This window comes from Oncorhynchus mykiss, chromosome 7 (genome assembly GCF_013265735.2).
Source record: "Oncorhynchus mykiss isolate Arlee chromosome 7, USDA_OmykA_1.1, whole genome shotgun sequence".
NCBI lineage: Eukaryota > Metazoa > Chordata > Actinopteri > Salmoniformes > Salmonidae > Oncorhynchus > Oncorhynchus mykiss.
Genome location: NC_048571.1, coordinates 55,390,885 through 55,417,325, shown reverse-complemented (window position 1 = coordinate 55,417,325; position 26,441 = coordinate 55,390,885). Strand labels below are relative to the sequence as shown.

Genomic DNA, 26,441 nt, shown 5'->3' with positions numbered 1-26,441 from the left:
TGTGTGGAGGAATAATTGGCATAGATACAGAGTCAAAGTGTGTGTGTGGAGGGGAAACAAATCTTTCTAGCGTCTGTGTTAAATGTAAACTGTACATTTTGATTTGTCTGGTACTATGTCTTGAGGGAATTAGTGGCAAAAGCCAATGTGGTTTTCCCAGAAAAAGAAAAAACAGTTTCATAATGTATCATTATTTTCTGTCTTACTGTCTGTCAGGTAATGTGCGAAATGACCAGAAATTGTGCAGCAGAAATGTTTCATAAAATAAAAAGCTCAAAGGCACTGTCACAATGAGTTTTCCCTAGACATATTTGGTGGTCTTTGTCACACTATCAATTCAATGTCACACGTACATGCACAGAGCTGTGCACTGATTTGTCTGGTGATAACTGTGATGGTGTTGAATGTAGCTCCATCTCGCCCCCAGGGCTGTGCAGTGGGGAGAGACTGTGCTTTAGAGAGAGAGGCTGTGCTGTAGAGAGAGACTGTGCTGTAGAGAGAGAGACTGTGCTGTAGAGAGAGAGGCTGCGCTGTAGAGAGAGGCTGCGCTGTAGAGAGAGGCTGCGCTGTAGAGAGAGAGTCTGCGCTGTAGAGAGAGAGGCTGCTCTGTAGAGAGAGAGGCTGTGCTGTAGAGAGAGGCTGTGCTGTAGAGAGAGAGGCTGCCCTGTAGAGAGAGAGGCTGTGCTGTAGAGACAGAGGCTGAGCTGTAGAGAGAGAGGCTGAGCTGTAGAGAGAGAGAGGCTGAGCTGTAGAGAGAGAGAGGCTGAGCTGTAGAGAGAGAGGCTGCCCTGTAGAGAGAGAGGCTGCCCTGTAGAGAGAGAGGCTGCCCTGTAGAGAGAGATGAGCACCACAGAGCTCCTCTATTTACACAACCACTCTGGCACCACACCATGGCAACACAACAGCGTGTGAAGTGCACTCTTGGAAGAGCTTGCTTCTTACTGACATAGTGGATAATGCTAGACAAGCAGTGTGGATGATTTTATAAGAATTTGAGGTGTGTGAGTCAGGCTGTTTAGTGAGTAGACTCATCGTTGCAGGGTCTCTTGTCTCCCTGTCCAGTGTTTCCCTCTGACAGCCTCCCTTTGCACAGCCACTGTTCCATACATATCATAGTATTGATGTTACTGTCAGCTCAGAAACTTTTGAAACCAGCCCTGTAGATGAATGATGCTCATCTCACAGAATGCCGTATGTTAGAGATTATTTTTGTATGTTCGGGCCTTTAACGTAGAAGAAGCAGAAGAGGGAGAATAAAAGTGTCTTTTTATTTTCATTTTCAACATGCTGCATTTTCCTCTTAATATTGTATCAGTGTAAAAATAGACAAAATAAGCAATTTATTTGTATTGTGTATATTGTGCAGAATGCTCTCAAATGAATGCAATGGCAGACTACCTTCTCTCAGTGATGATGCCCTAGCTAGTCATCTCCTGTATGTACATAGTTTGACCTTTATATCTATGGTTGTGGTCACCTCTGCCTTTTCTTTCTTTTCATTTGCAGGCATTGCTAACTGCACTGTGCTTCAGTCTGCATTTAGACCAGATGTACAGCTTCGTCTTTAATGAAATGACAATGAAAAAATAAGAATGTAAAAACAGTTCCCTGTGTTTGACTTTTTCATTCATTGATTGTTTTTGATATTTTCTGGGTTATTTACTAGGTGTCCCGATTAGAACATCCTCTTGACTCCAGTCATAGACAGAATACACTTACCTATTGCATTATCTTGAACTGTATACAATATACTGTATAAAATATAAATATATGTAAAGAGCACTTTATACACAAAAAACAAAAAGGTACTGTTTACCATGACTGGGCTGAGCCCACTGTCTGCTCAAGTTATATTGTGTCTCCTGAATCATTGTGCAATCCAATGGGGTGAACTCTAAACTTTGAGGATATGAATCAGAATCGCCCACGCAAACATACTTTGGTAAACAAAAATGTACTGACCAATATGTAGATAATATACTGTCTTCTGGTTAACATATAGTGGATTTAAAGCGCCATAGCACCAACATTTTTATAACAAGTCGCTTCATATAAAGTACAGAATATCAAACAGAACTGTATGGTATTCACTGCAATTAGACATCACAATATTATACTGGATTGGAAATATCATTGAAAGCGTTTTTTCAGGTGCTCAAATCACTTTGCATTGTCTGATAGGATTCACCTCACACTACTTTCCAAAAGCATAGATACCTGGGTTATGTTGGCTCTGATGGCTCATTCATAAGGACAGATTCAAATAATGAATAATTTACAGTATGTGATGTAGAAGTGATGGGATTTGTATAATAATGCCACATGTATACTGTTTATCCACATATTCCATGAACATTTCTGGGGTAAATGACAAAAACCAAAGCATAAAACACTACAGAATTGCCAAGTATACAAAACAAATACATACAATAGTATAGCATTGCATAGTATACAAAACAAATATCAAGTACAATAGTGAGTCGGTGAATCTCTGCAATAAAAAATGAGTGTTAGTGTTGGACGTTCAGCAACTGTCGCCAAACACATCTATATCCCGCGTGGTTTGTCCAGGGGGGAGTGTGCAGAGGAGGCTGTAGTGGGGAGATCTCGGGCTCCATTCAATCCGTATCGCGGAAATTCAGCATTACAGCTTGATTTGAATTTAAAGGCAATGTTCCTGCTTTAGCAGACACTGCATGCTAGGTAAACGCTGCAGATGTCAGCCAATAGGTCATTACCTTTAAATTGAACGCTTCAGCGACACGCAATGAATAGAGCTCCTAGTCCTGGTAAACACTGGCTGCCCTCTAACTACCAGAAAGGGGGTCACAACATACCGTACCTCATCACTGATGAGTTAGGCCATGCCTGAGTGGGAGATGCACATGTATACAGTATGCACATGAACACAAACAATGAAAGCCCTGCACAGTTTACAGCATACACACACACACCAAAGCATTATCCACCCTAGAGCAAACACTGAGAACATTTCTCCTTAGAGTCCATTTCTCCATGTCTCATCCAGCTCCTGTGGGTGCAGCAGTATCCTGTCCCGTTGGGGTGTGTATGTCTGAAATAATAATATCCAACCTTTTAATTCAGTTCGGCTTCAGCGAAGCTTGTGCTGCTTCCCCAGCCTCTTACCGTCGGAGGCTCATTGGTGATTGGAGCCTCCGGCCAAAAGGGGGCACTATAACGCATTGTCTAGATGTGCGTTGTCCTCCCTCCTGCTTCTGTAGGGGAGGCGTGGAGGCCCACCTGAGGACACACACACACAGAGGGGGAGGAGCTGTCAGTCCACCCTGTATCTCAGCACACAGGACACACTCATTACAGACAAACAACAACACAACCAGAACCACCAACGGAAGAAATGTGTAACCTCAATGTGTTCAACCTCCCTGCAGCCAAAACCAAGTGTCAGCACTAAAACCAGTTGATTATTTTCTAACTCGGGGGAAACGTTCATTTCCAGTCCAGCTTCATTACAGCCCTGTCACCAGATACAGTCTGCCTGCTGCGGTGAGGGCAGTGTGGTGTGTGTTAGTCACTCATCACTACCTTCCTGACAGGTGAGTCCGATCCAGCTGTTGAGACATGTGCAGCGGCCGTTCCGATGGTCACAGTGAGCCGCGTTGTAACACACACAGCTCTCTGTGCAGTCTGGCCCATAGCGGTTTGCTTTGCAGGCTGACAACAAACACACACACACACACACACACACACATAGGTAAGACGATACCTCATTAGACACCAGAACATAAGTAGAAAAGGCCTCTTAAACAGATCGCTACCTGAGGTACCATCACATAGAACATTCTGAATGCTCCTCAGTCTTACCAGTGTCACACCTGGGTCCAGTCTTGCCTGAGGTGCACAGACACCTTCCACTCACAGGGTCACAGGGCGTGCCCTCCTCACAGTCACATGACTTGGCACAGTTCACACCAAACGTGCCCTGTTGACACTCTGAAAACAGACGTGGGGTAAGAGCAACACCCTATTTAGAATGAATAAATCCTGTCTGAAAGCCTACATTTCAAACTCAAAGTCATCATCATCTACTAGATAGCATCAGCTCAGTAACTGCATAAGGCAGAGATCTCACCTCTGTGACAACGGGAGCCATGGTACCCTGGAGGACAGACACAGAACCCAGTGGAGGGGTTGCAGGACGCCTTGTTCAGACAGGTACACTGGAGTTGGCACAGAGGGCCATGGAGGCCAGGGGGGCACGCTGAGGACAGGGCCAGGACACTTTAGAAACAGTATGAAAGACACTTCTACTACTTGCAAGCTTCCTTTTTTGTGCTTTAATTTTGAGATTTGCTAAGCGCAATTATGTCAATGTCCAGTTCGGAGGAGCGCTGTGTGAGCTGGTGAGACAATATAATTACCTTGCAGGCCAGTGTTTTTCAATGCTGTGCTGACGTGTGTGTGTGTGTGTGTGTGTGTGTGTGTGTGTGTGTGTGTGTGTGTGTGTGTGTGTGTGTGTGTGTGTGTGTGTGTGTGTGTGTGTGTGCGTGTGTGTGTGTGTGTGTGTGTGTGTGTGTGTGTGTGTGTTTGCGTGTGTGTGTGTGTGTTTGCGTGTGTGTGTGTGTGTGTGTTTGCGTGTGTGTGTGTGTTTGCGTGTGTGTGTTTGCGTGCGTGTTTGCGTGTGTGTGTTTGCGTGTGTTTGTGTGTGTCACTCACCATGTTCACACTGATGTCCGTAGTAACCTGGACCACACTGGCAGGTTCCAGTCACCCTGTCACAGGTGCCATTGTTCCAGCAGTCACACTTCAGCTGGCAGTTACCTCCAAATGTCCCCGGAGGACATTCTATCACACAGACAGACAGACAGACACAGAGAGGCAGCATAACTAGTGTCCCATTTTCTGAATGAAAACCAGCACTGAGAGTTGAGTTATTACATTCAAAGCTATTTCCTATGATTTTGTAAAGGTGCACTGTCCAGTATCTCTCACCTGTGTCACAGTGAGCCCCAGTCCAGCCCAGACCACAGGTACATCTTCCAGAGACAGAGTCACACAGTCCTCCGTTACTGCAGTTACAGAGGATAGCACAGTCCTCTCCAAACCAACCAGGAGCACAGCCTGCCAATACACAGATATTACACATAACAAACACACACACATATTACAAACATAGTTCAAACACACACATATATTACAAACCTTTAACTTATAGACAGACAGAGACGCAAAGAGTCCTATTTGTGTTGTAAAAATACTTCCACACGTAGTGATCTGTTCAACTCGATTCATTAGAGAAAACCTACCTTGTCCACAGTCCTCTCCTCTTCGCCCAGGGCTGCAGTGACATCTACCATTGACAGGATCATTCTGTGCCCCCTCTCCACACAGTGTCACGCCGGCACAGTCCTGCCCATAACGACCAGCTGGGCACGCTTTCAACAGGGTACAGGAGATTAAGGACCATGGTTTTTCTAATATTACTTCAGAAGCTATGATTGTTGTGGAGGTGTTACATTTATTCAGTGCTATAAAGAGCTGAGTATGAACTCACTGATGTTGCAGTGTGCTCCGATGAACCCTGCTGTGCATTCACAGGTGCCAGAGGTGGACCTGCACTTCCCACTGTTCTGACACTGGCACTCTCGCTCACAGTCGGGACCATACCATCCTTTCTGACACTCTGGGTACCCAAAACACATACCAAACGGTTTTAAGATAGAGTAATGGCATCCCCTATGGAAGGTTATGAATGTGTCATTACCAGCAGAGGGGGGTAGTGTACAATACATACCCTGGTTACATTTAGGACCTTGGAAGCCTGGTGCGCAGTAACACAGCCCAGTCACTGGGTGGCAGAGCTGGTTGGTCTCAGAACACTGGCACACCTGGTTACAGTTGAGTCCATGTGTCCCTGACAGACAGGCTGGTGGTGCAGACAGGCAGACAGACAGACAGACAGACAGACAGACAGGCAGGCAGGTAGGCAGGCAGGCAGACAGACAGACAGACAGACGATGTAAGCAACATGAAAAGCGAGACATTACAGCTGAAAGTCCAGACTGACAGAGTTTTACATTTTTTAATTTGACCCTTTTTTTAACAGGTAACTTGACTGAGAACATATTCAAATTTTATAGCAATAGTTACAGGGGGATGAATGAGCCAATCGGAAGCAGAAGACATGGGCTGAGAGGTTTGTACAGGACTCACTCTGTTCACAGCCATTGCCAGTGAGTCCAGGGGGACAGCCACACTCCCCAGAGACATGGTGACAGGAAGTACCCTGGGGACAGGTGCAGCGTTGCACACAGCCCTTGCCATAGGTTCCAGATAAACAGGCTGGTGGTAAAAAGGAGGGAGAGTCAAAATCCTAAACAGGTATGGCTAAAAATACTTTCAGGGATAATAGAAAAAGTTGTTATTATTAAAGATAGGCCACCTTTATCACAGTGGGGTCCCCTCCAACCTGGTGGACAGAGGCAGTGCCCGGTAACGTGGTGACAGGGGGCTATATGCTCACACTGACAACTCTCCTCACAGCCAGCTCCAAACAGACCTGACCCACAGGCTGCAGCGGAGGAAAAGGACAGAGTAGGAACTCAGAGACTGGATGTGACAACAACCTTCACTCACAAAAGGGCGCTGTTTTGAAGGTACAGCGGAAACCTGTGAATTAATTCACCTCACAACATTGATGATGACAAAGACTGTATATGTCCACTTCTCTGTCACTCTTTCTCACCTTTTTCACAGCGCTCTCCGACCCAGCCAGGACCACAGTTGCACTGGCCCGTCTGTCTGTCGCAGTGGCCCCCATTCTCACACTGACACTGCTGCTGGCAGTCGGCCCCGAACCGCCCTGATACACACTCTGTGGCGCCAACACACCAACCCACAGAGATATGGCAGGAAAGAACAAGGGACATCGCATGTCAGAGCAGGCAAACCAACCACAGGCTAACATAGAAACCTATGGTATTTCTGCTGAGGACAGCAATACCTTCTCCAACCCCTGTGGTTTGACCTAGCAGAAAGTTGGCACTAGGTGGTAATTAACCACTGAGTGGCTAGGTAACACCGCACCGGCAGCACAATTAGAGGTTTCCTGTGCCTAGAGTAGGATGGTGAGTTTGGCATGGAGGACCTGTTGAGGACCTGTTGAGAAGTTTATATGGGCGCTGTGGGAGGATAGTGTGTGATGTAGAGTACATTGGGGTGGTGAACTGCAGCGTCTGTGTGGTGTCTGTTACAGGGCAGACGGGAGACTGTGGGGTCTAGCAGACTGTCTGCGGTCTGAGGTGCAGCTCTGTCTCACAGACAGCCAGGGAACACCACCAGTCAAAAACAAATGAGTTAAACCAGGACAAATTAGGACTGAGACTAATTTGATTCCTGAATACAGTAAAACAAAGCACAGGCCACTGTTCTAAATAGTTTCTAGCATTTAAGGTAATGTTATCCTTAAGCACGCTGTCCCGACCGCTCCAGTCAGAGCCTTAATGGTTTTCCATTGCCTGCATTTCTAGTAGAGCTGGTGCTGAATGAGGATCATCCTGATTGGATAACGCTTTAGGTAAACAATCCCAGGTCTGAATAAGCCATGAGTAAGTAGGGTTAGCTAGGTTCATGGTGACTCTAAGCGTCTGTATGGCTCTTTCAGTACCACTCACCTAGCCCGCAGGCTGCGCCCATCCACCCGTTGGCACAGGTACATTGCCCACTGATTCGGTCACATCTGGCTCCATTCTGACACAGGCAGTGCTGACTGCAGTCCGCCCCATAGAAGCCCACTGGGCATTCTGGGGGAAAAATGGTAGACCCATTATCACTACATTATGGTTTCTCTATACAGAACTCATTCATTAACCTCTGTTCAAAGCGGTTGGACTCAAACAATATTATTGTGCATAGCTAGTTAGGAGTACTACTCTAGTTCCACACTCACCCTGTGAGCAGCTGGGCCCTGTCCAGCCAGGTGTACAGACACACTGCCCGTTCGCCGGGTGGCAGTTGCCATTATTATGGCAACCGCAGGTTTGGTTACAGCCCTCCCCATAGAAACCAGCCGGGCATGCTGCAAGGCAAAGATAAGAAACTGTTAACTTACAAAGAATCAATCATCAATCACACCAATGCAAAACACATATATGTAATATGTCTGGGATTTGAAATGGTTTCTTTTGCACAGGGTGCGTACTGGACAGGCTCTTTGAAGCGTGGGATGTCCAATACTCACTCAGTTTGCAGGTGGGACCGATCCAACCAGCTGGACACACACACGTCCCAGTGACATGGTTGCAGTGACCTCCATTCAGACAGACACACTTCTCCTGGCAGTCTGCCCCATAGAAGCCCTGGGGACAGGCTAAACAAACACACAGAGCCGTTACATCTCAGCAAACAATACAGCATAATAACCCAATGATTCCAATAGGCTAATTGTACTGGATTATAGATAAAGTTCAGGCTATGGTACGGTTGGTTATATACAGTGCCTTGAGAAAGTATTCGGTCCCCTTGAACTTTGCGACCTTTTGCCACATTTCAGGCTTCAAACATAAAGATATAAAACTGTATTTTTTTTGTGAAGAATCAACAACAAGTGGGACACAATCATGAAGTGGAACGACATTTATTGGATATTTCAAACTTTTTTAACAAATTAAAAACTGAAAAATTGGGCGTGCAAAATTATTCAGCCCCTTTACTTTCAGTGCAGCAAACTCTCTCCAGAAGTTCAGTGAGGATCTCTGAATGATCCAATGTTGACCTAAATGACTAATGATGATAAATACAATCCACCTGTGTGTAATCAAGTCTCCGTATAAATGCACCTGCACTGTGATAGTCTCAGAGGTCCGTCAAAAGCGCAGAGAGCATCATGAAGAACAAGGAACACACCAGGCAGGTCCGAGATACTGTTGTGAAGAAGTTTAAAGCCGGATTTGGATACAAAAAGATTTCCCAAGCGATAATATTGAAATGGAAGGAGTATCAGACCACTGCAAATCTACCAAGACCTGGCCGTCCCTCTAAACTTTCAGCTCATACAAGGAGAAGACTGATCAGAGATGCAGCCAAGAGGCCCATGATCACTCTGGATGAACTGCAGAGATCTACAGCTGAGGTGGGAGACTCTGTCCATAGGACAACAATCAGTCGTATATTGCACAAATCTGGCCTTTATGGAAGAGTGGCAAGAAGAAAGCCATTTCTTAAAGATATCCATAAAAAGTGTTGTTTAAAGTTTGCCACAAGCCACCTGGGAGACACACCAAACATGTGGAAGAAGGTGCTCTGGTCAGATGAAACCAAAATTTAACTTTTTGGCAACAATGCAAAATGTTATGTTTGGCGTAAAAGCAACACAGCTGAACACACCATCCCCACTGTCAAACATGGTGGTGGCAGCATCATGGTTTGGGCCTGCTTTTCTTCAGCAGGGACAGGGAAGATGGTTAAAATTGATGGGAAGATGGATGGAGCCAAATACAGGACCATTCTGGAAGAAAACCTGATGGAGTCTGCAAAAGACCTGAGACTGGGACCAAGATTTGTCTTCCAACAAGACAATGATCCAAAACATAAAGCAAAATCTACAATGGAATGGTTCAAAAATAAACATATCCAGGTGTTAGAATGGCCAAGTCAAAGTCCAGACCTGAATCCAATTGAGAATCTGTGGAAAGAACTGAAAACTGCTGTTCACAAATGCTCTCCATCCAACCTCACTGAGCTCGAGCTGTTTTGCAAGGAGGAATGGGGAAAAATTTCAGTCTCTCGATGTGCAAAACTGATAGAGACATACCCCAAGCGACTTACCGCTGTGATCGCAGCAAAAGGTGGCGCTACAAAGTATTAACTTAAGGGGGCTGAATAATTTTGCACGCCCAATTTTTCAGTTTTTGATTTGTTAAAAAAGTTTGAAATATCCAATAAATGTCGTTCCACTTCATGATTGTGTCCCACTTGTTGTTGATTCTTCACAAAAAAATACAGTTTTATATCTTTATGTTTGAAGCCTGAAATGTGGCAAAAGGTCGCAAAGTTCAAGGGGACCGAATACTTTCGCAAGGCACTGTAATTTGGGTTGTAGGTTTTAGGGAGTTTGGGAGGTTCTCTTACATTTCTCACAGAAGGTTCCAGTCCAGCCCACCAGGCAGGTGCATGCTCCACTGACATGGTCACATGACCCCTTGTTGTCACACTGGCAGTGATGCCGACAGCCCAGACCGAAAGACCCCACTGGACACTCTGAGACACAGAGAAGACACAACTACAGCAGGGCTTGACAGCGACATGCTCTGAGACAATACTGCAACTGCACAATAGCAATTTAAGAATGCAGACTGAAAAGAAACAACCTTCAAACATATATTTTGCTTGAGGAGTCATACCTTCATGGCATTGTGTCCCTGTGTAGCCGGCCTCACAGTTACACTGGCCCGTCACTGCGTCACAGCTCCCATCCCCATTCTTACAGTCACATTTCTCAGCACAGTCCACTCCCCAGCGCCCAGAGTCACAGGCTGAAAAGGAAACAAACAAACAGGGGACCCTTTAATGAAATTGTTTAGATTCTGTAAGCTATTTTTTATTTAGTTGGAGTCATTTAAGACTCAATGCCACACCCACTCTACCTTTCCTGCAGTTATGTCCTGCCCAGCCAGGGTTACAAGTACAACGGCCCGTGACAGGGTGGCAGCGCCCACTGTTTTCACACACGCAGCGCAGCTGGCATCCAACACCAAACCGCCCTGAAGGACATGCTACAGCACACACAGACACATGATAAAGCACGGTGAGCCAGAGAGTCACCCTCCGTACATACTGTAAACACACATATTGCAATACCATACAGTTTCCATGACACTGAAATCCGTTGGTTATACCGGAATAATATTTATCCTTCTGTGTAAAAACACAGCTGATGAGAACATAGTTTATGACATGTCTGAGCCTCAGACAGAGGAGAATGTGGTGTGGTTGGTGTTTTCATGACCCACTAGAAAGGCCTGCTCATCATGCATTTAACATCTCTTTCTAAAATTAGACCAAAACTACCACAAACTATCACAAAATATCACAAACTACCACAAATCTTCAATCACGGTTCTACCATTGATTCGCTCAAACTCACAGTTCTGACAGAGCCTGCCCATGTACCCAGGAGGACAGGAACAGCTTCCGTTGTGTTTGTCACACACTCCTCCATTCTCACAGACTGGACAGGCCTCGTGGCAACCCGCGCCCCAGGATCCCTCCACACACACTGCAGCACACAGCAAGAGTATGTGTTAGTGTCATCATCATCATCACAATGTTATGAATACTATAGTATCACCAGGTTTTTTCCTTACAATTCTCACAGCGTTTTCCTGATGTTCCAGCAGGACACTGACACTGGCCGCTCACTCTGTCACATGGAGCCCCTGAGCAGTCACAGGCCTGAGGGCAGCCTGGCCCAAACCTCCCCTCTGGACAGGCTAGAGGAGAGGACAGAGACAGTGCTAGTCTTCCTAAAAGAAGCCACATTCAGTACTGTAAACTGACCAACATGATGCCTATCCCATGGGATGCCTATCCCATGGGACCAACAGGACAACCTACCTTGATCACAGGTGTCTCCACGGAGACCAGCCGGGCACAGACGTTGGCACTTCCCAGTCACATGATCACAAGACAGTCCAAGCGGGCACTCACACTTGTTCTCACAGCCTGGGCCAAACGTGCCTGGGTCACACTCTGAGGTGGGTGGGGGGGACGTGATCAGAGTTAAACACATAGAGCACTACAACACTGCTGGAGATACTGTAGATAAGAACTTTGGGTCCCAGCAGCCAGCACTGACCTTCCCTGCATGCATTGCCTTGCCAACCGGGCTTGCAGATGCAGGTGCCATGGCGACGGTGACACTCTAGAGTGTTCTGTTGGACACAATGACACTCCTCTGAACAGCCCGGTCCAAAGGCCCACTTGGGACATGCTGGATAGGGAAGGAGGGAGATAACATGTAGAATATTGAATAAGAACTGAATGAATGTGAGTAATGAATATGAGTAGTGGTGAAAGGTGAGATGTGAGGGGTCAACAGTGAGTGACTCACGTAGATGGCAGAACCTCCCGTAGAGTCCAGGGTCACACAGACAGGCTCCGTAGGTGCGGTGGCAGCGCCCGTTACAGGCACAGTTACACTTCTTATTGCACTGTTTTCCATAGAAGCCCTTAGGACAGCCTACAGACAATAAAGCATTGTTATCAGGCAACTGAACTTTTCTATAGAGTGAATGACTGAGAGAGTGTTTTTGTACAGTATATGTTAACCAGTAGTTACTCACCATCCTGGCACATGTCTCCACTGACGCCAGGTGGGCAGCGACAGTTCCCATTAACAGGATCACAGGTGGCTCCGTTCATACACTTACAGGGAAATGAGCAGTTCTTGCCAAAGGATCCTTCAGGACAAGCTGTTAGGATAGAATAAAAATGTCTATATTTATCCATCATACAGAGATGTGTTGTTCCACAGAAAAACACACAGACATAAGATTGATAATGTACAGTGTTGTGAGTGCAGTTTGTTTACAGTCTGTATGTGTTTGTTGTGAGCAGATACTGACTCTGGTTGCAAATGAGGCCTGTCCATCCATCGGGACAGTGACATCCATCTCTCCCTGGGCCACACAGCCCTCCATTAGAGCAGTCATCACAGGTCAGACTGCAGTCATGGCCAAACGTGTTGTTCAGACACACTGCATACAAGACAAAGACGTTATTGATTATCACATTTCAGAACAAAATCTGTTTGTGGTTAGGGATTTGCCATCATCAACTACATTCTTCCTAGCACAGCAACCCCAGTGAGATGACCTTAAATACTACAATACTGATTACTGTTTTCACATTAATACATCAAGGAACAACACAAAACAGATCCCAAGGCTCTCTGCCACAGTCTATAAGCTTCCCCATTACTACCCAGGTATGTAAAACAAAACATCTGCTAACCAATTTGCCACCTGCTGTGGGGTATTTCATTGCCCAGTAACTAGTAATTAAATAAGGAGGTCTTACGGTTTACCTCCTGTTGCTCAGACACATAGCTAATCAGATACAGGACCATAGTGTGTGTGTTTGTGTACAGAGGCTCACCAAATTTCTCTGCCAACATGCTCTCAGCCAGCAGCTCTCCAGTGTCGTCATCCTCATAGTCATCATAGCGCTCCAGGGGCTGGTTGTAGTCCTGCAGCAGGGTGAGCTGAGGCAGGGGCCCCACGGCATCCTGGCCCCCACTATACAGGGCCTCAACTGTATTCTCCAGCGCTGCAGAAAGAGAAAGAGAGAGAGAGAGAGAGAGAGAGAGAGATTAAGAGAGCAAGAGGGAGAGCCAGAGAGAGAGCCAGAAAGAGAGAGAGAGAGAGATTAAGAGAGCAAGAGGGAGAGCCAGAGAGCCAGAGAGAGAGCCAGAAAGAGAGAGAGAGAGAGAGAGAGAGAGAGAGAGAGAGAGAGAGAGAGAGAGTGAGAGAGAGAGAGAGATTAAGAGAGCCAGAGAGAGAGGAGATTGTATAAGGGTAAAAGGTCCAAGTGGGACATGATGATGGTGGTGTGTCTCTAAGCAAAAACATCTCATTTGATTGGTGAAACTCACGTTCACAGGAGTGTCGGTCCTCGTCCAGACGAAAGCCTCGGCGGCAGAAACACTGGAAGGAGCCGGCGGTGTTCTGGCACATGTGATCACAGCCACTGTTAGCCGCCAGACATTCATCCACATCTACACAACACACACACAGTCCAGTCACTTTACAAAAACACTGCTCCTCAGTCAGGTAAATTGATATAAATAGCCAAAATCACTGACATTTAGCACTGAATCAATGTTCTTATGTAATAAACAATGTACAGCAAACCAAAAAATACAAACATGATTCTAATATTACAGCCTCATATATACACATATTAGTTCAACTGGAAGCAATCCAGGTTCAACAATTATTGTATAATGAGTGCCCCACTAAATCACTATCCTGAGGTTTTAAAGGGGAGAACATACCATCACAGCTACATCCGTCTGAGTTGAGGCGGTACCCCGCTGTGCAGTAGCACTCATAGCCCCCAGGGTAGTTGGTACAGTCCTGCTCGCAGCAGGAGCTTCCCTCTCCACACTCGTCCAGGTCTGCCAAACAAAACACACAATAAAAAGCATCACTGGGAGAATCGTGATATTAGGATATGTTTTGTCTAAAACTGATCTGAAAGGTTGCGGTTAGTCTCAAGACTGGTAAAGGTTAATCTCTAGACTGAATGGTAAAGGTTAGTCTCTAGACTGAATGGTAAAGGTTAGTCTCTAGACTGAATGGTAAAGGTCAGTATCTAGACTGAATGGTAAACGTTAGTCTCTAGACTGACTGGTAAAGGTCAGTCTCTAGACTGAATGGTAAACGTTAGTCTCTAGACTGAATGTTAAAGCTAAGTCTCTAGACCGAATGGTAAAGGTCAGTCTCTAGACTGAATGGTAAAAGTTAGTCTCTAGACTGAATGTTAAAGCTAAGTCTCTAGACCGAATGGTAAAGGTCGGTCTCTAGACTGAATGGTAAAAGTTAGTCTCTGGACTGATCTGAGCTGAATGTTAAAGCTAAGTCTCTAGACTGAATGGTAAAGGTTAGTCTCTAGACTGAATGGTAAAAGTTAGTCTCTGGACTGATCTGAGCTAGGTCACTAGGTTGAGTCACTAGGTTGAATGGTAAAATTTTGTCTCTAGACTGAATGGTGAAGGTTAGTCTCTAGACTGACCAACACAGGTCTTGAGGTCCTCCTCCAGTCGGTAACCCTGGTTACAGCTACAGACAGGGCCACCGGTGGAGTGCTGGCAGTGATGGGAGCAGCCTCCGTTGTTGCTCTCACAGCTGTTGACGATCTCCATCTCAATTCCTGTCACACAGAAACACATGAGATGACACTCTGATTACTTCTGGTTGAGATATTTCAGATCAGGTCAAATAATGAAAGCCATGGAGATGATTATAGGAGCCAAACTCACGGTAGCACTGGCGTCCGTCTGCTCCCAGCTCGTAGGCAGTGTCACACACACAGGCGAAGGAGCCCGGGATGTTGTGGCAGCCATGAGCACAGCCCGTCTGCTCCGACTCACACTCATCAATATCTGGGACAGATAAACTAAGTGTCTATACAGATCTATGCTAGAACTTAAATACAGAGACATGATTGGCCCTGTATGAAGAGTAGTGCAGTAATCAACAGATCGTTTTTACCCTCACAAGTCTTCCTGTCCTCTGCCAGCTTGTACCCATTTCTACATTCACAGTGGGCCTTGCCACGATCAACAAGACAGTCATGCTGGCAGCCACCATTCTTATCTAGACATGGATTCTCCACTGTAACACAGGAGACAACGATTCATGTTGAGAGCGCTTTATCTTGACGAACATCAATTTCTTACAAACACAATCCGTGTTGAATTTTTTCAAGGACATTTATCTGAAATGCAGAAGTACATCTCATACAGTATACTGAACAAATACATACTGACATAACCACTCAAGACAAAGGCCCAAACTCTACACTAGGCTGAGTACTTTTCTGCATAGTTGTGCCTGCAGAAATTAGAGAAAGCTGGTCCTGGCCAACCATTACAACGTAAAAACGTCTAAAAGACAGTTCTTATTGTAAAATAAAAATCCCACCTCCCTGAGAGAGAGAGAGAGAGAGAGAGAGAGAGAGAGAGAGAGAGAGAGAGAGAGAGAGAGAGAGAGAGATAGAGAGAGAGAGAGCGAGAGAGAGAGAGAGAGAGAGAGAGAAAGAGAGAGAGAGAGAGCGAGAGAGAGAGAGAGAGAGAGAGAGAGAGAGAGAAAGGAGGACTCTGCTGCCCAGACATTCCATGGCTGAGCTTTGTTTTGCCAGAGTATAATGTGAACTAATGTTGAGGGAAAACATGACAGATGAGTGACCACTTCAAATTGGGGTCTGATTCACAACAATTTCAGGTCTCATCTCCTGAATGGAAGGAAGTCCAACTTAGACATCCTGTTGAACATGAATTATTGGCAGCTATGAATGTACAGTGTTATGACAAACCCTTGGACCTAAAGGACACCTTGGATTCTCAAATACCCTTCCCTTAACACTATAAATAATGGCTTGTATCTTGCCTCTCCCCTCTCCATCCATCCATCACATTGCTATTTGGGACTGGCAGAGTTACAGCTTGAAGCTCCTCCATGGTTATCCATCTTTATTATCTAGCTGCCTCTCTGGGTTACACGTCATGATTAGTTTAATGTCTGTATCAGGCTACTGTCTCTCTTAGCTGCCTGTCATTCAACATGCACTGAAAGCTGCTCTCTGTGTCTGCACTCATGATTACCTCAGACTATGATCAGTAATGTAGCCCATATTTGTGGTGAAAAAGAGAAAACCACATGCTTTGTGACTTTACAGCCTGTCAACTTGCCCACTCTGCAGTCTTTCTACTAAACGTACTTCATCTGCAGTTTCCCATGTCAAACCTGAAGCCCAACGGTACACTGGGAGAAGGAAAGGAAACTACATGCAATGTGACATGGGAGCTTATTTCTTATTTGTTTGTCATCGGTCGAACTGTTGTTTTCTCACAAATGACTTCACCTTGAGGGTACTTCAGAATTTGGCAGGTACTTGGATATATTTAATCACCTGTGAGTGAGGGTGCATGTGCTGTCAGGTGCACAGTAGTTTGCAGAGGCCAGTGGATCAGGATACTCACATTTGCAGTGCTTGCCATCTTCAGCCAGCACATATTGGTCTCTACAGCGGCAGCGGAAGGAAGCAGGGGACTGCTGTACACAGAAATGCTCACATCCTCCATTACTGATTCCACATGACTGGACAGCTGGACACAGACATACAGACAATACATTTATAGAATACATGTTGAGAGAGGGCACTGTAAACACTGTTCTTAAGTTCCTTTTGAGTTTTGAAATGTATTCTTTCAGATATAAATCTGAATGGAGCGAGGCTTCGACCCTTCCCTCTGTGTCCTCTGCTGTTTCTGAAAGGCTGCGAGCTCAGAAGTGCTACCAACACAAACACTGTGCTAAATACCTCAGTGAATTATTCTGCTCTGACCAATTAAAGATCCATCATCATGCCTGTAAGGCCAATAATCACATAGCCAGCAGATGGAAGGTCCTCAATGGCGGAGGACACTCCTCCTGAGCTGATGAGGTGAAGCCAGAGAGCCACCTGATCTCTGCTTTTTACATGTCTCTTTCTCTCTCAGTTAGCTACAGCATCTCTGGATGAAAACACCAGGCCCAGCCTCTGATTGACCTCCTCCTCTAATGGTGTTTTGATAAACTGACTGGACACGTTATGCATCCACATGCTCTGCTTGTTAAGACTGACCTCTCCAGTCAAACCATATGCGGGGTATAAAAAAAGAACTGATATGTTGAATTGATATGGGAAGACATCTGGTGTTCCTTTCCTCTACTGCCTCTGTGGCTATTGGTATGCATCTCTCTCTCTCTCTCTCTCTCTCTCTCTCTCGCTCTCTCTCTCTCGTTCTCTCGTTCTCTCTCTCTCTCTCTCTCGCTCTCTCTCTCTCTCTCTCTCTCTCTCTCTCTCTCTCTCTCTCTCTCGCTCTTTCTCTCTCATCCAGTGGTACAGCACAGTTCCCAGACCGCCGTCAAGAGAATGATATGCAACCTCACAAATAAGCATCAACCCTGAGACAGTCCACTTGAGCACTGTGATTAATAGTGAAATCAGTCATTATCACCACACCGCAGCCGTCACACAACAGGCAGTCAGTGACAGGGTCCTCCTCTCTATCCTCTCTCATATCATATACATTGTCTTAAAGCCAAGAAAAGCAGCATACATTTCCATTCTAAACGTCAGAGATGTCGCTCTGTATACATTCCTTGCTGTGCAAGTTGAGACTGAGAAAGACGATATTTTCAACTGAACTGAGACCTTTCTATACTGTGGTCTGATTCAGAGGGGTTGGGCTAAATGCAGAAGACACATTTCAGTTGAATGCACTCAGTTGTACAACTGACTATGTATCCCATTTCCCTTTCATGAGGACTATACTTACTCATACCTAGACCCTGGGTTTTCCAAAAGCTTCCACTGACTTAAATGACACAATGTGTTTGTGGTTTATATATCATCATGATGATGATGCATGACATAGGGTTATCAGGTTCATGGGCCGCTGGTTGCTAATGTTACTCACCGATGCAGGTGCGTCCATCCACATGGAGTCGAGAGCCTGGGTTACATTCACAGTGATAGGAGCCCCTGGAGTTCACACAACCGTGCTGGCAGCCCCCGTTGTGGACCTGGCACTCATCAATATCTGCATGGCCATGCACCACACGCGCACACGCACACACCCACACAAATTAGAGCAATTGTCCTAAATGCTGTCTCGTTATCAGCAAAGTACTCCTGGAGAGTAAACTCCAGAAAGATTCCATGACCTGAAACGTGAATTTAAACACAGCTTTAGGAGAAAGATACGCTCCTCTAAGGAGAAGGAAGATGGATGAGGGTACAGATCCTCCACCAGGGCATCAGTGCCCAAACAAATCCTCCAGGTGTAACAACTACTGAACTTTTAAATCCCCCACAAAATTCCTTTATTCACTCTCTCAGTCTCAGGGGCATGGCTCATGTAAGGGTCAAAGGTAAACCAAAAAATGTAGGCCAGACCCACAGTGAGATCAGAGGTGGCCCCTTCTGTTTTTTACTGGTAACATTCTCTCTGTCACCACCAACAAGGCAATTAAGACATTAATCCCCATGAGACACTCGACAAGAAAATACAGTACATCAAACTGTTGAAAACATTCCCTGTTCACACGTTACTTATCTCTCTCTCTCTCTCTCTCTACCTCTCTCTCTCTCTTTCTCTCTCTACCCCCCTCTCTCTCTACCCACCTCTCTCTCTCTCTACCTCTCTCTCTCTCTCTCTCTCTCTCTCTCTCTCTCTCTCTCTCTACCCCCCTCTCTCTCTACCTCTCTCTCTCTCTCTTTCTCTCTCTACCCCCCCTCTCTCTCTACCCCCCTCTCTCTCTCTACCTCTCTCTCTCTCTCTCTCTCTCTCTCTCTCTTTCTTTCTCTCTCTACCCCCCTCTCTCTCTCTACCTCTCTCTCTCGCTCTCTCTCTCTCTCTACCCCCTTTCTCTCTCTCTACCTCTTTCTCTCTCTCTCTCTCTCTCTACCCCCTCCCTCTCTCTACCTCTCTCTCTCTCTCTACCTCTCTCTCTTTACCCCTCCCTCTCTTTCTCTCTCTACCCCTCTCTCTCTCTCTCTCTCTCTACCTTTCTCTCTCTCTCTCTTTCTCTCTCTACCCCCCTCTCTCTCTAACTCTCTCTCTCTCTACCTCTCTCTCTTTACCCCTCCCTCTCTTTCTCTCTCTACCCCTCTCTCTCTCTCTCTCTCTCTCTCTCTCTCTCACTCTCTCTCTCTCTCTCTCTCTCTCTCTCTCTCCCTAACACGCAAGCATGCACACATGCACAAGTTTAGTACAGTAATTATATTAGGGATGTGAATCACTATGATGTATTTTGGGTTGTCAGCATATTGAAACGTTAAAAGGTGAGTGTGAACAGTTTTTGGCCACGCTGACTGTCTGTAAAATAAATAACACACCATAAAATGACTGATGGTTGGTGCCAGCTTAAATAACCGCGGCAGAGTGAGTTATGAGCTGCTCAGATGAGTTCAGTAAGTCCACTCACAAAGCATTTATTTTCAAAAAGAAACTATTTCAAGAATTCAGCTGTACCTCTGTGAATAAACACAAGGGAAGAAAGGAAGACGGTTTCTGTAACGTTACCCCCTCCCATTGTTCGCTTCTTATTATGTCATTGTGTTGTGCCTTGCATTGTGAACATTACGCAATTGTGAAATCATGTGTTATGCACTGAAGGCAATTCGAGGTGTAATATTCAGCAATAATGAAGATTCATCACACATAAAATCCCCCATAACAACAACACACTCCTCAATCAGAACAATAATGTACCCATTGTGGCTAATGTCAATACACTGTCATGCTGGCACATCCTCTTTTACAATGGTAACTTAACTGTGCCTAACATGATCAAGCGTTCTCTTTTCATGCACTTGGAGCCATGGAGGAGGAGATGAGATCCAGAGAGACAGTACCAGAAGGAGAGAGCCCAGAGAACCCCCTCCCCTTCCAAAGCCCTGGCTGGTGGCACGCTATGAGGGATCTGGACTGGTACAGCTGTGCTCCATCGCCATCATTACACGCTAACCTAGAGCTGTCTGTCTGTCTTACATGAAAGCAGCCAGAAGGACACACAAACAACCTGTGACCACCTCCAGAACAGCAATGATCACAGTGGGCCTGGGATTCCGGGAGGGAACAGCAGCCCTCCCCTGGGGATACAGTACCCACACAATGGAGGGGGAGATATTATGTAGATTTCTTCTTGGCCTGGCTGCTTGTAACAGAACACATGTAAATACTGTATATTCAGAACCACATTTTAGCCAAGCCATAGTGTGCACTGTGCAGTGGGTTAGAGAAGCATGCAACTATATCAGTCCTTACTGTACTGTACATCCAACACCAGCAGTATTCCTCATCTCTAGCTTTGTCTATAGGTGAACCCATCCACTCCCATTGGAGGCACCTCAGGACATGGAGTTCCCACATCTTTTACGATGGTGTTTTGGGAGACATGCCCTACACATTACACCAATTCAGCTCCAAACTGCTGCCAAACTTCAGCTCGGTTCCATTCAGGAAAGCTGGCAGGCATACTGTAGGAGTGCTCTCTTTTCCGTCCAAGCAGCCTGCTTTTGTTTGGTTTTGGTTTTTAATGAAATCACTCCAAAGATGTGGAGCTCTTTCCCGATGGACTATAACGCACTATAAAAGCCTTCCAGGCTCGTTTCCATGTCTAAAACAGGACCCAATGAGAATGGAGCCAAAGCCTCAGCTGCCACTGGCTTACAGCAGCCAATAGGCCAGTACCCACCACAGCCTTGATCACACTGTTGTCTTCCCTCTTCATGGAAAAAAAAACAGTTTGGGATATTTCCATCATTTCTGCAATCAAGCATGAAATCGACATGGATTTCTAGCTGATTCTCAGTTCTGTGATATTAATCAAAAGCAATAAACTAGATGGTGATTATCCATTAAGAAAAATTGGTGGGACTTGTTTTAACTCTTTACAAGTAGTTTTGTGGTAGTGGAAGAAGTTTTAAATGTTTTACATTTTGTTTCTGTGTGTGTGTGTGTGTGTGTGTGTGTGTGTGTGTGTGTGTGTGTGTGTGTGTGTGTGTGTGTGTGTGTGTGTGTGTGTGTGTGTGTGTGTGTGTGTGTGTGTGTGTGGGTGGGGGGGGGGGGTGATTGTGTGTGTGATTGTTCGTAGTTATTGCTATTCTGATTTTAAGATCAGATTAGACCAAGGTGCCATTCCCTTTACGTTTTTGTCTATGACATGTTGTTGAGAAAAGTGATCAAAGTACCTGATTAGTGTCAAATGTCACAATTGTTACGTTTTGTTTAATGATTAAAATGCGCTCCCCGATTATTGTAATTTCAAAGTTCTAATAAGTTCCATGACAGTTCATTCAACAGTGGGAAGTTAGCAAAATTAGTTGATGTACAGTGCCTTGAGAAAGTATTCGGCCCCCTTGAACTTTGCGACCTTTTGCCACATTTCAGGCTTCAAACATAAAGATATAAAACTGTATTTTTTTTGTGAAGAATCAACAACAAGTGGGACACAATCATGAAGTGGAACGACATTTATTGGATATTTCAAACTTTTTTAACAAATCAAAAACTGAAAAATTGGGCGTGCAAAATTATTCAGCCCCCTTAAGTTAATACTTTGTAGCGCCACCTTTTGCTGCGATTACAGCTGTAAGTCGCTTGGGGTATGTCTCTATCAGTTTTGCACATCGAGAGACTGAAATTTTTTCCCATTCCTCCTTGCAAAACAGCTCGAGCTCAGTGAGGTTGGATGGAGAGCATTTGTGAACAGCAGTTTTCAGTTCTTTCCACAGATTCTCGATTGGATTCAGGTCTGGACTTTGACTTGGCCATTCTAACGCCTGGATATGTTTATTTTTGAACCATTCCATTGTAGATTTTGCTTTATGTTTTGGATCATTGTCTTGTTGGAAGACAAATCTCCGTCCCAGTCTCAGGTCTTTTGCAGACTCCATCAGGTTTTCTTCCAGAATGGTCCTGTATTTGGCTCCATCCATCTTCCCATCAATTTTAACCATCTTCCCTGTCCCTGCTGAAGAAAAGCAGGCCCAAACCATGATGCTGCCACCACCATGTTTGACAGTGGGGATGGTGTGTTCAGCTGTGTTGCTTTTACGCCAAACATAACGTTTTGCATTGTTGCCAAAAAGTTCAATTTTGGTTTCATCTGACCAGAGCACCTTCTTCCACATGTTTGGTGTGTCTCCCAGGTGGCAAATCAAAAACTGAAAAATTGGGCGTGCAAAATTATTCAGCCCCTTTACTTTCAGTGCAGCAAACTCTCTCCAGAAGTTCAGTGAGGATCTCTGAATGATCCAATGTTGACCTAAATGACTAATGATGATAAATACAATCCACCTGTGTGTAATCAAGTCTCCATATAAATGCACCTGCACTGTGATAGTCTCAGAGGTCCGTCAAAAGCGCAGAGAGCATCATGAAGAACAAGGAACACACCAGGCAGGTCCGAGATACTGTTGTGAAGAAGTTTAAAGCCGGATTTGGATACAAAAAAAGTTTGAAATATCCAATAAATGTCGTTCCACTTCATGATTGTGTCCCACTTGTTGTTGATTCTTCACAAAAAAATACAGTTTTATATCTTTATGTTTGAAGCCTGAAATGTGGCAAAAGGTCGCAAAGTTCAAGGGGGCCGAATACTTTCGCAAGGCACTGTAGTTACTAAAACAGCTGTACCTCTTGATCGGTAGCAGAGAAGTAGACCAAGACATCATACCCTCTAATTCCTTGTCTAAAGTCCTGGGAAAACGGTCACAACGGCAGTTGTTTGAAAAAATTAAGACAAAAAGTTGTTGATGCGTTTACTAAAAGAGCTGTGTCACTAGATATGTAGAAGATATTTCGGTTCCGATTCCAGATTTGAATAGCAGAGAAGTAGACCAAGATGTCATACCCCCTACGTTTTTGTCTAACTTGTTGGAAAAGAGGTCAAAATGTCAGCGGTTTATAAAAAGTTACAGAAAATGTTGTTGATGCGGTCACTTAAACAGCTGTAACGTTTGATCGGTACCAGATAATCATGTTATTATTTCAGATTTGAATAGCAGAGAAGTAGAGGAAGATGCCATTCACTAACATTTGGTGTAAGTGTTTGGCAAAGTGGTCAAAAGTAGCTGATGTTGCATTTACAGCGAATGGAAGTTGGAAGTGATGACGTCACAACGGGGAGCTTTAGAATGTTGAAAAAAGACACACTAAAGTGAATGAAGAGGACAAAAAGAAAGACAAAAACATTATAGTTTTAAATAATATCAAATGCAAGCACTATTCCAGACATTTGACATTTTGAATGGCATTTCTAACTTAAACGATGTAAGACAGTGTTTAACCAAACTCAGTCCTCGGGACCCCAAGGGGTGCACATTTTTGTTTTTTGCCCTAACACTACACAGCTGATACAAATAATTGAACCTGGATGATTAGTTCATTATTTGAATAAGCTGTGTAGTGCTAGGGCAAAAAACAAAAATGTGCACCCCTTGTGGTCCCGAGGGCCGAGTTTGGGTAAACACTGGTGTAAGAGGAGTAGCGTGCAGAAGAAGAAGAAGTAGGATGAAGATTTTATTTTTTGCTTCGCAAATCCCACCTAAATAGATTCATGGTGCATCTCATTTATGGCGCCAGATACTGTGTGCATGTACATGTAGATCATTGGACCTAGCCACCTAAACCTGGATATGACTGTCCATCTTCCAGAGCTGCAGTCATTACTTTTACTGACAAGATCTGTCATATTTGTGTAATTATTACCAAACATTGGTTATCTCTCCACTGATAAGTGGAAGCCTCCCGTGTTCCGATCTTCTACTGAAGTCATGTGGGCAGTGCCAGGTTACACACAAGGACACCAGCCCCGACATCGCTACAGTAGGAGTGGACTGATAACACTGAGAATCTGTCTGCTTTGCCGTGCAAGACATGACAATAGACATGATGTACAATAATACACCTGTGATCCAACTGAAAGTAATGTTCAGGCCTAGGTCTAGTGGTCTGGATCAAAAGCTTCTTTAGATGAAAGTTTTACCCAGATCAGCTCTTAATCATAAGGTATCTTTTCGTTCAGTTAGAATGACTCCAAGCCAACAACAGTGTAACAGTCTGTACCACCACATGACATAAACCCACTGAGATATCATTTACAGGCAGTATTGTCCATGCAAGGGTAGACATAACCACATAAATGTGGAATGTACTGTAGCACTCACCTGGTACATGATACCCAATGTTGTACCCATTGTATGCATGGAAGCAGTTAGGCATATAGCAAATCCTTCTATGATAGCGGTGGTACAAATTGTTAGAGCCCAAGACTGGTTCAATATGTGCCCCAAAACACACCACAAGGAGCATCAACCATCCTGACAACGCCATAACTAAGAACTACTAATATATACTTAGCCTCATAGATTCCAAAAAGGTCTTTATGCCCCAAAAATACTAAGATAAGCCCACATGCAATATAGAAAATTACAACTAAAATACTGAGCTTGAGATACTGTAAAACGAGACATGAACTTATAAAATAATAACAAACTCTGTTAAGATTTTTCTTTCCAGTCACATATTGAGGCAGAACAACTTCTTGCTCCCTCTGCCTCTCTTGATTTGTCCTCCCTCCCCCTGTATCCCTCTCTCTTTTTAGTGTATCCCTTCTTCCCTGACTCCTCCATCATGTCTGTCTCCAATGTCCAGCACATTAAAGGCCCTCCTCTTCCCCCTACTCCTTCTCCACCTCCTCTCTCCCCCTTCTTCTCCCCCTCCTCCCCTCAAGGTAGCCCACATGTCCAGGCCCATGATCACACATGTAATTGTATTTTGACAGAAAATACATTATCCTGAGTGTTAAAAAGCCAATATAAAAAATGAGAGTGATTTATGAGTACAGTTGCCGATACTTTTCCTTCCACTTCAAAGCCTCATGTATGTGAAAGAATGTGATAGATTTATAGGACATGGCATGCAGGTACTATAAGGAATGTGAAAACTTTTCTTTTGATATTGAAATGTATGTAAGGAATAATCGCCAAAGTACAAGGGTACAATTTGATATTTAGAAACCTAACATCAGAGAGACAAATTAATCTTGCAGTGATCCCATCTACTCAGGAGCTCAGGGCAGAGGCTCTTATCCCTTGCCAACATATACATCTAAGCAGTGGAGGCTGGACCAAGACAGGTCTTTATATAAAGAACTGTGAAAAACTCTGAAGATGCTCTGCCACTATATATGAGAGTAATTTCATGCACTGCTTTACAAAAAACACTAACTGTACTGCAGTAACCGCATCACATACAAGCATCTCAGGAGAATCGTCAAGCCCAGACAGAAAACCGGAAACTGATAAAGTGGGAAGAACACACACACACACACAGTCACAATCACACATTGACACACAGACTCTCTTTATCTCACACACACAAACACACACGGGGAGGCAGGTAGCCTAGCGGTTAGAGCATTGGGCCAGTAACTGACAGGCCTCTAGTTTGAATCCCCAAGCAGACAAAGGAAAAAAAGATTGTTGATGTGCCCTTGAGCAAGGCACTTAACTCTAATTGATCCAGGGACTCTGTTGATAATGGTTGACCCTGACCATGACACAACTCTAAGGGGGAGTTGGGATATGCAGGAAAACCCATTTCCAATTCACACATGTGTACAAAACATACTTGCATGTGTGAAGAAGGACAAATATAAGAAGGACATCTTTGTAATATCTGGAAAGGACTGGCAGAGATTTCAAACATAAGTGGGCAATGCCAGGTAGACAGTGGGAGCAGGCAGCAATAAGATAAGCATGAAAGAGGATAGGTCCTTTGAGCCCTATCAGTAAAATAAAGACCAAATGCAATAAATTGTGTCTGAATAACACATTCTATCAACACCCCTCCCTGTGAGAGACCGTTACTTTAAATGCCGAGACATTTATTATGTGTTGGTTTTGGAGAGAGAGAGGTGTGCCTCAATCTGCCTATAAAACGTTTCTAGTCATTCACGCATTCACGCACCGCACACACACACACACACACACACACACTCAGTGTCCAGGCTGTGCCAAGAGTGGGCTTACAATCCCCACACCCTCCCAACCCTGCAGTGCCCCTCTGCCCTCCGACATGCAGTGGTCATGACCGGGAGAGTGTTGACACGGCTATACCCAGCTCA

General features: G+C 44.8%; 1 protein-coding gene across 1 annotated transcript in view; it reads right to left on the bottom strand.

Annotated features, from left to right (window-relative positions):
• Positions 1 to 1,246: 1,246 nt before the first annotated feature.
• LOC110528970 (multiple epidermal growth factor-like domains protein 6) overlaps positions 1,247 to 26,441 on the bottom strand; it is an 82,983-nt gene continuing 57,788 nt past the window's right edge. The window contains exons 6-38 of the mRNA XM_036983552.1: positions 18,224 to 18,346; positions 16,742 to 16,867; positions 15,252 to 15,374; positions 15,020 to 15,142; positions 14,773 to 14,910; positions 14,033 to 14,155; positions 13,631 to 13,753; positions 13,135 to 13,305; positions 12,603 to 12,734; positions 12,321 to 12,449; positions 12,089 to 12,217; positions 11,834 to 11,968; positions 11,593 to 11,727; positions 11,343 to 11,468; positions 11,123 to 11,254; positions 10,623 to 10,751; positions 10,380 to 10,511; positions 10,108 to 10,236; positions 8,219 to 8,347; positions 7,928 to 8,056; positions 7,653 to 7,781; positions 6,725 to 6,853; positions 6,422 to 6,550; positions 6,193 to 6,321; positions 5,774 to 5,905; positions 5,534 to 5,662; positions 5,286 to 5,414; positions 4,972 to 5,100; positions 4,696 to 4,824; positions 4,112 to 4,240; positions 3,844 to 3,972; positions 3,565 to 3,693; positions 1,247 to 3,261 (exon numbers count right to left, since the gene is read on the bottom strand). Of these exons, the coding sequence (XP_036839447.1) occupies positions 3,194 to 3,261; positions 3,565 to 3,693; positions 3,844 to 3,972; positions 4,112 to 4,240; positions 4,696 to 4,824; positions 4,972 to 5,100; positions 5,286 to 5,414; positions 5,534 to 5,662; positions 5,774 to 5,905; positions 6,193 to 6,321; positions 6,422 to 6,550; positions 6,725 to 6,853; positions 7,653 to 7,781; positions 7,928 to 8,056; positions 8,219 to 8,347; positions 10,108 to 10,236; positions 10,380 to 10,511; positions 10,623 to 10,751; positions 11,123 to 11,254; positions 11,343 to 11,468; positions 11,593 to 11,727; positions 11,834 to 11,968; positions 12,089 to 12,217; positions 12,321 to 12,449; positions 12,603 to 12,734; positions 13,135 to 13,305; positions 13,631 to 13,753; positions 14,033 to 14,155; positions 14,773 to 14,910; positions 15,020 to 15,142; positions 15,252 to 15,374; positions 16,742 to 16,867; positions 18,224 to 18,346 (4,235 nt within the window). The 3' untranslated portion in view covers positions 1,247 to 3,193. The remainder of the gene's footprint in view (positions 3,262 to 3,564; positions 3,694 to 3,843; positions 3,973 to 4,111; positions 4,241 to 4,695; positions 4,825 to 4,971; positions 5,101 to 5,285; positions 5,415 to 5,533; positions 5,663 to 5,773; positions 5,906 to 6,192; positions 6,322 to 6,421; positions 6,551 to 6,724; positions 6,854 to 7,652; positions 7,782 to 7,927; positions 8,057 to 8,218; positions 8,348 to 10,107; positions 10,237 to 10,379; positions 10,512 to 10,622; positions 10,752 to 11,122; positions 11,255 to 11,342; positions 11,469 to 11,592; positions 11,728 to 11,833; positions 11,969 to 12,088; positions 12,218 to 12,320; positions 12,450 to 12,602; positions 12,735 to 13,134; positions 13,306 to 13,630; positions 13,754 to 14,032; positions 14,156 to 14,772; positions 14,911 to 15,019; positions 15,143 to 15,251; positions 15,375 to 16,741; positions 16,868 to 18,223; positions 18,347 to 26,441) is intronic.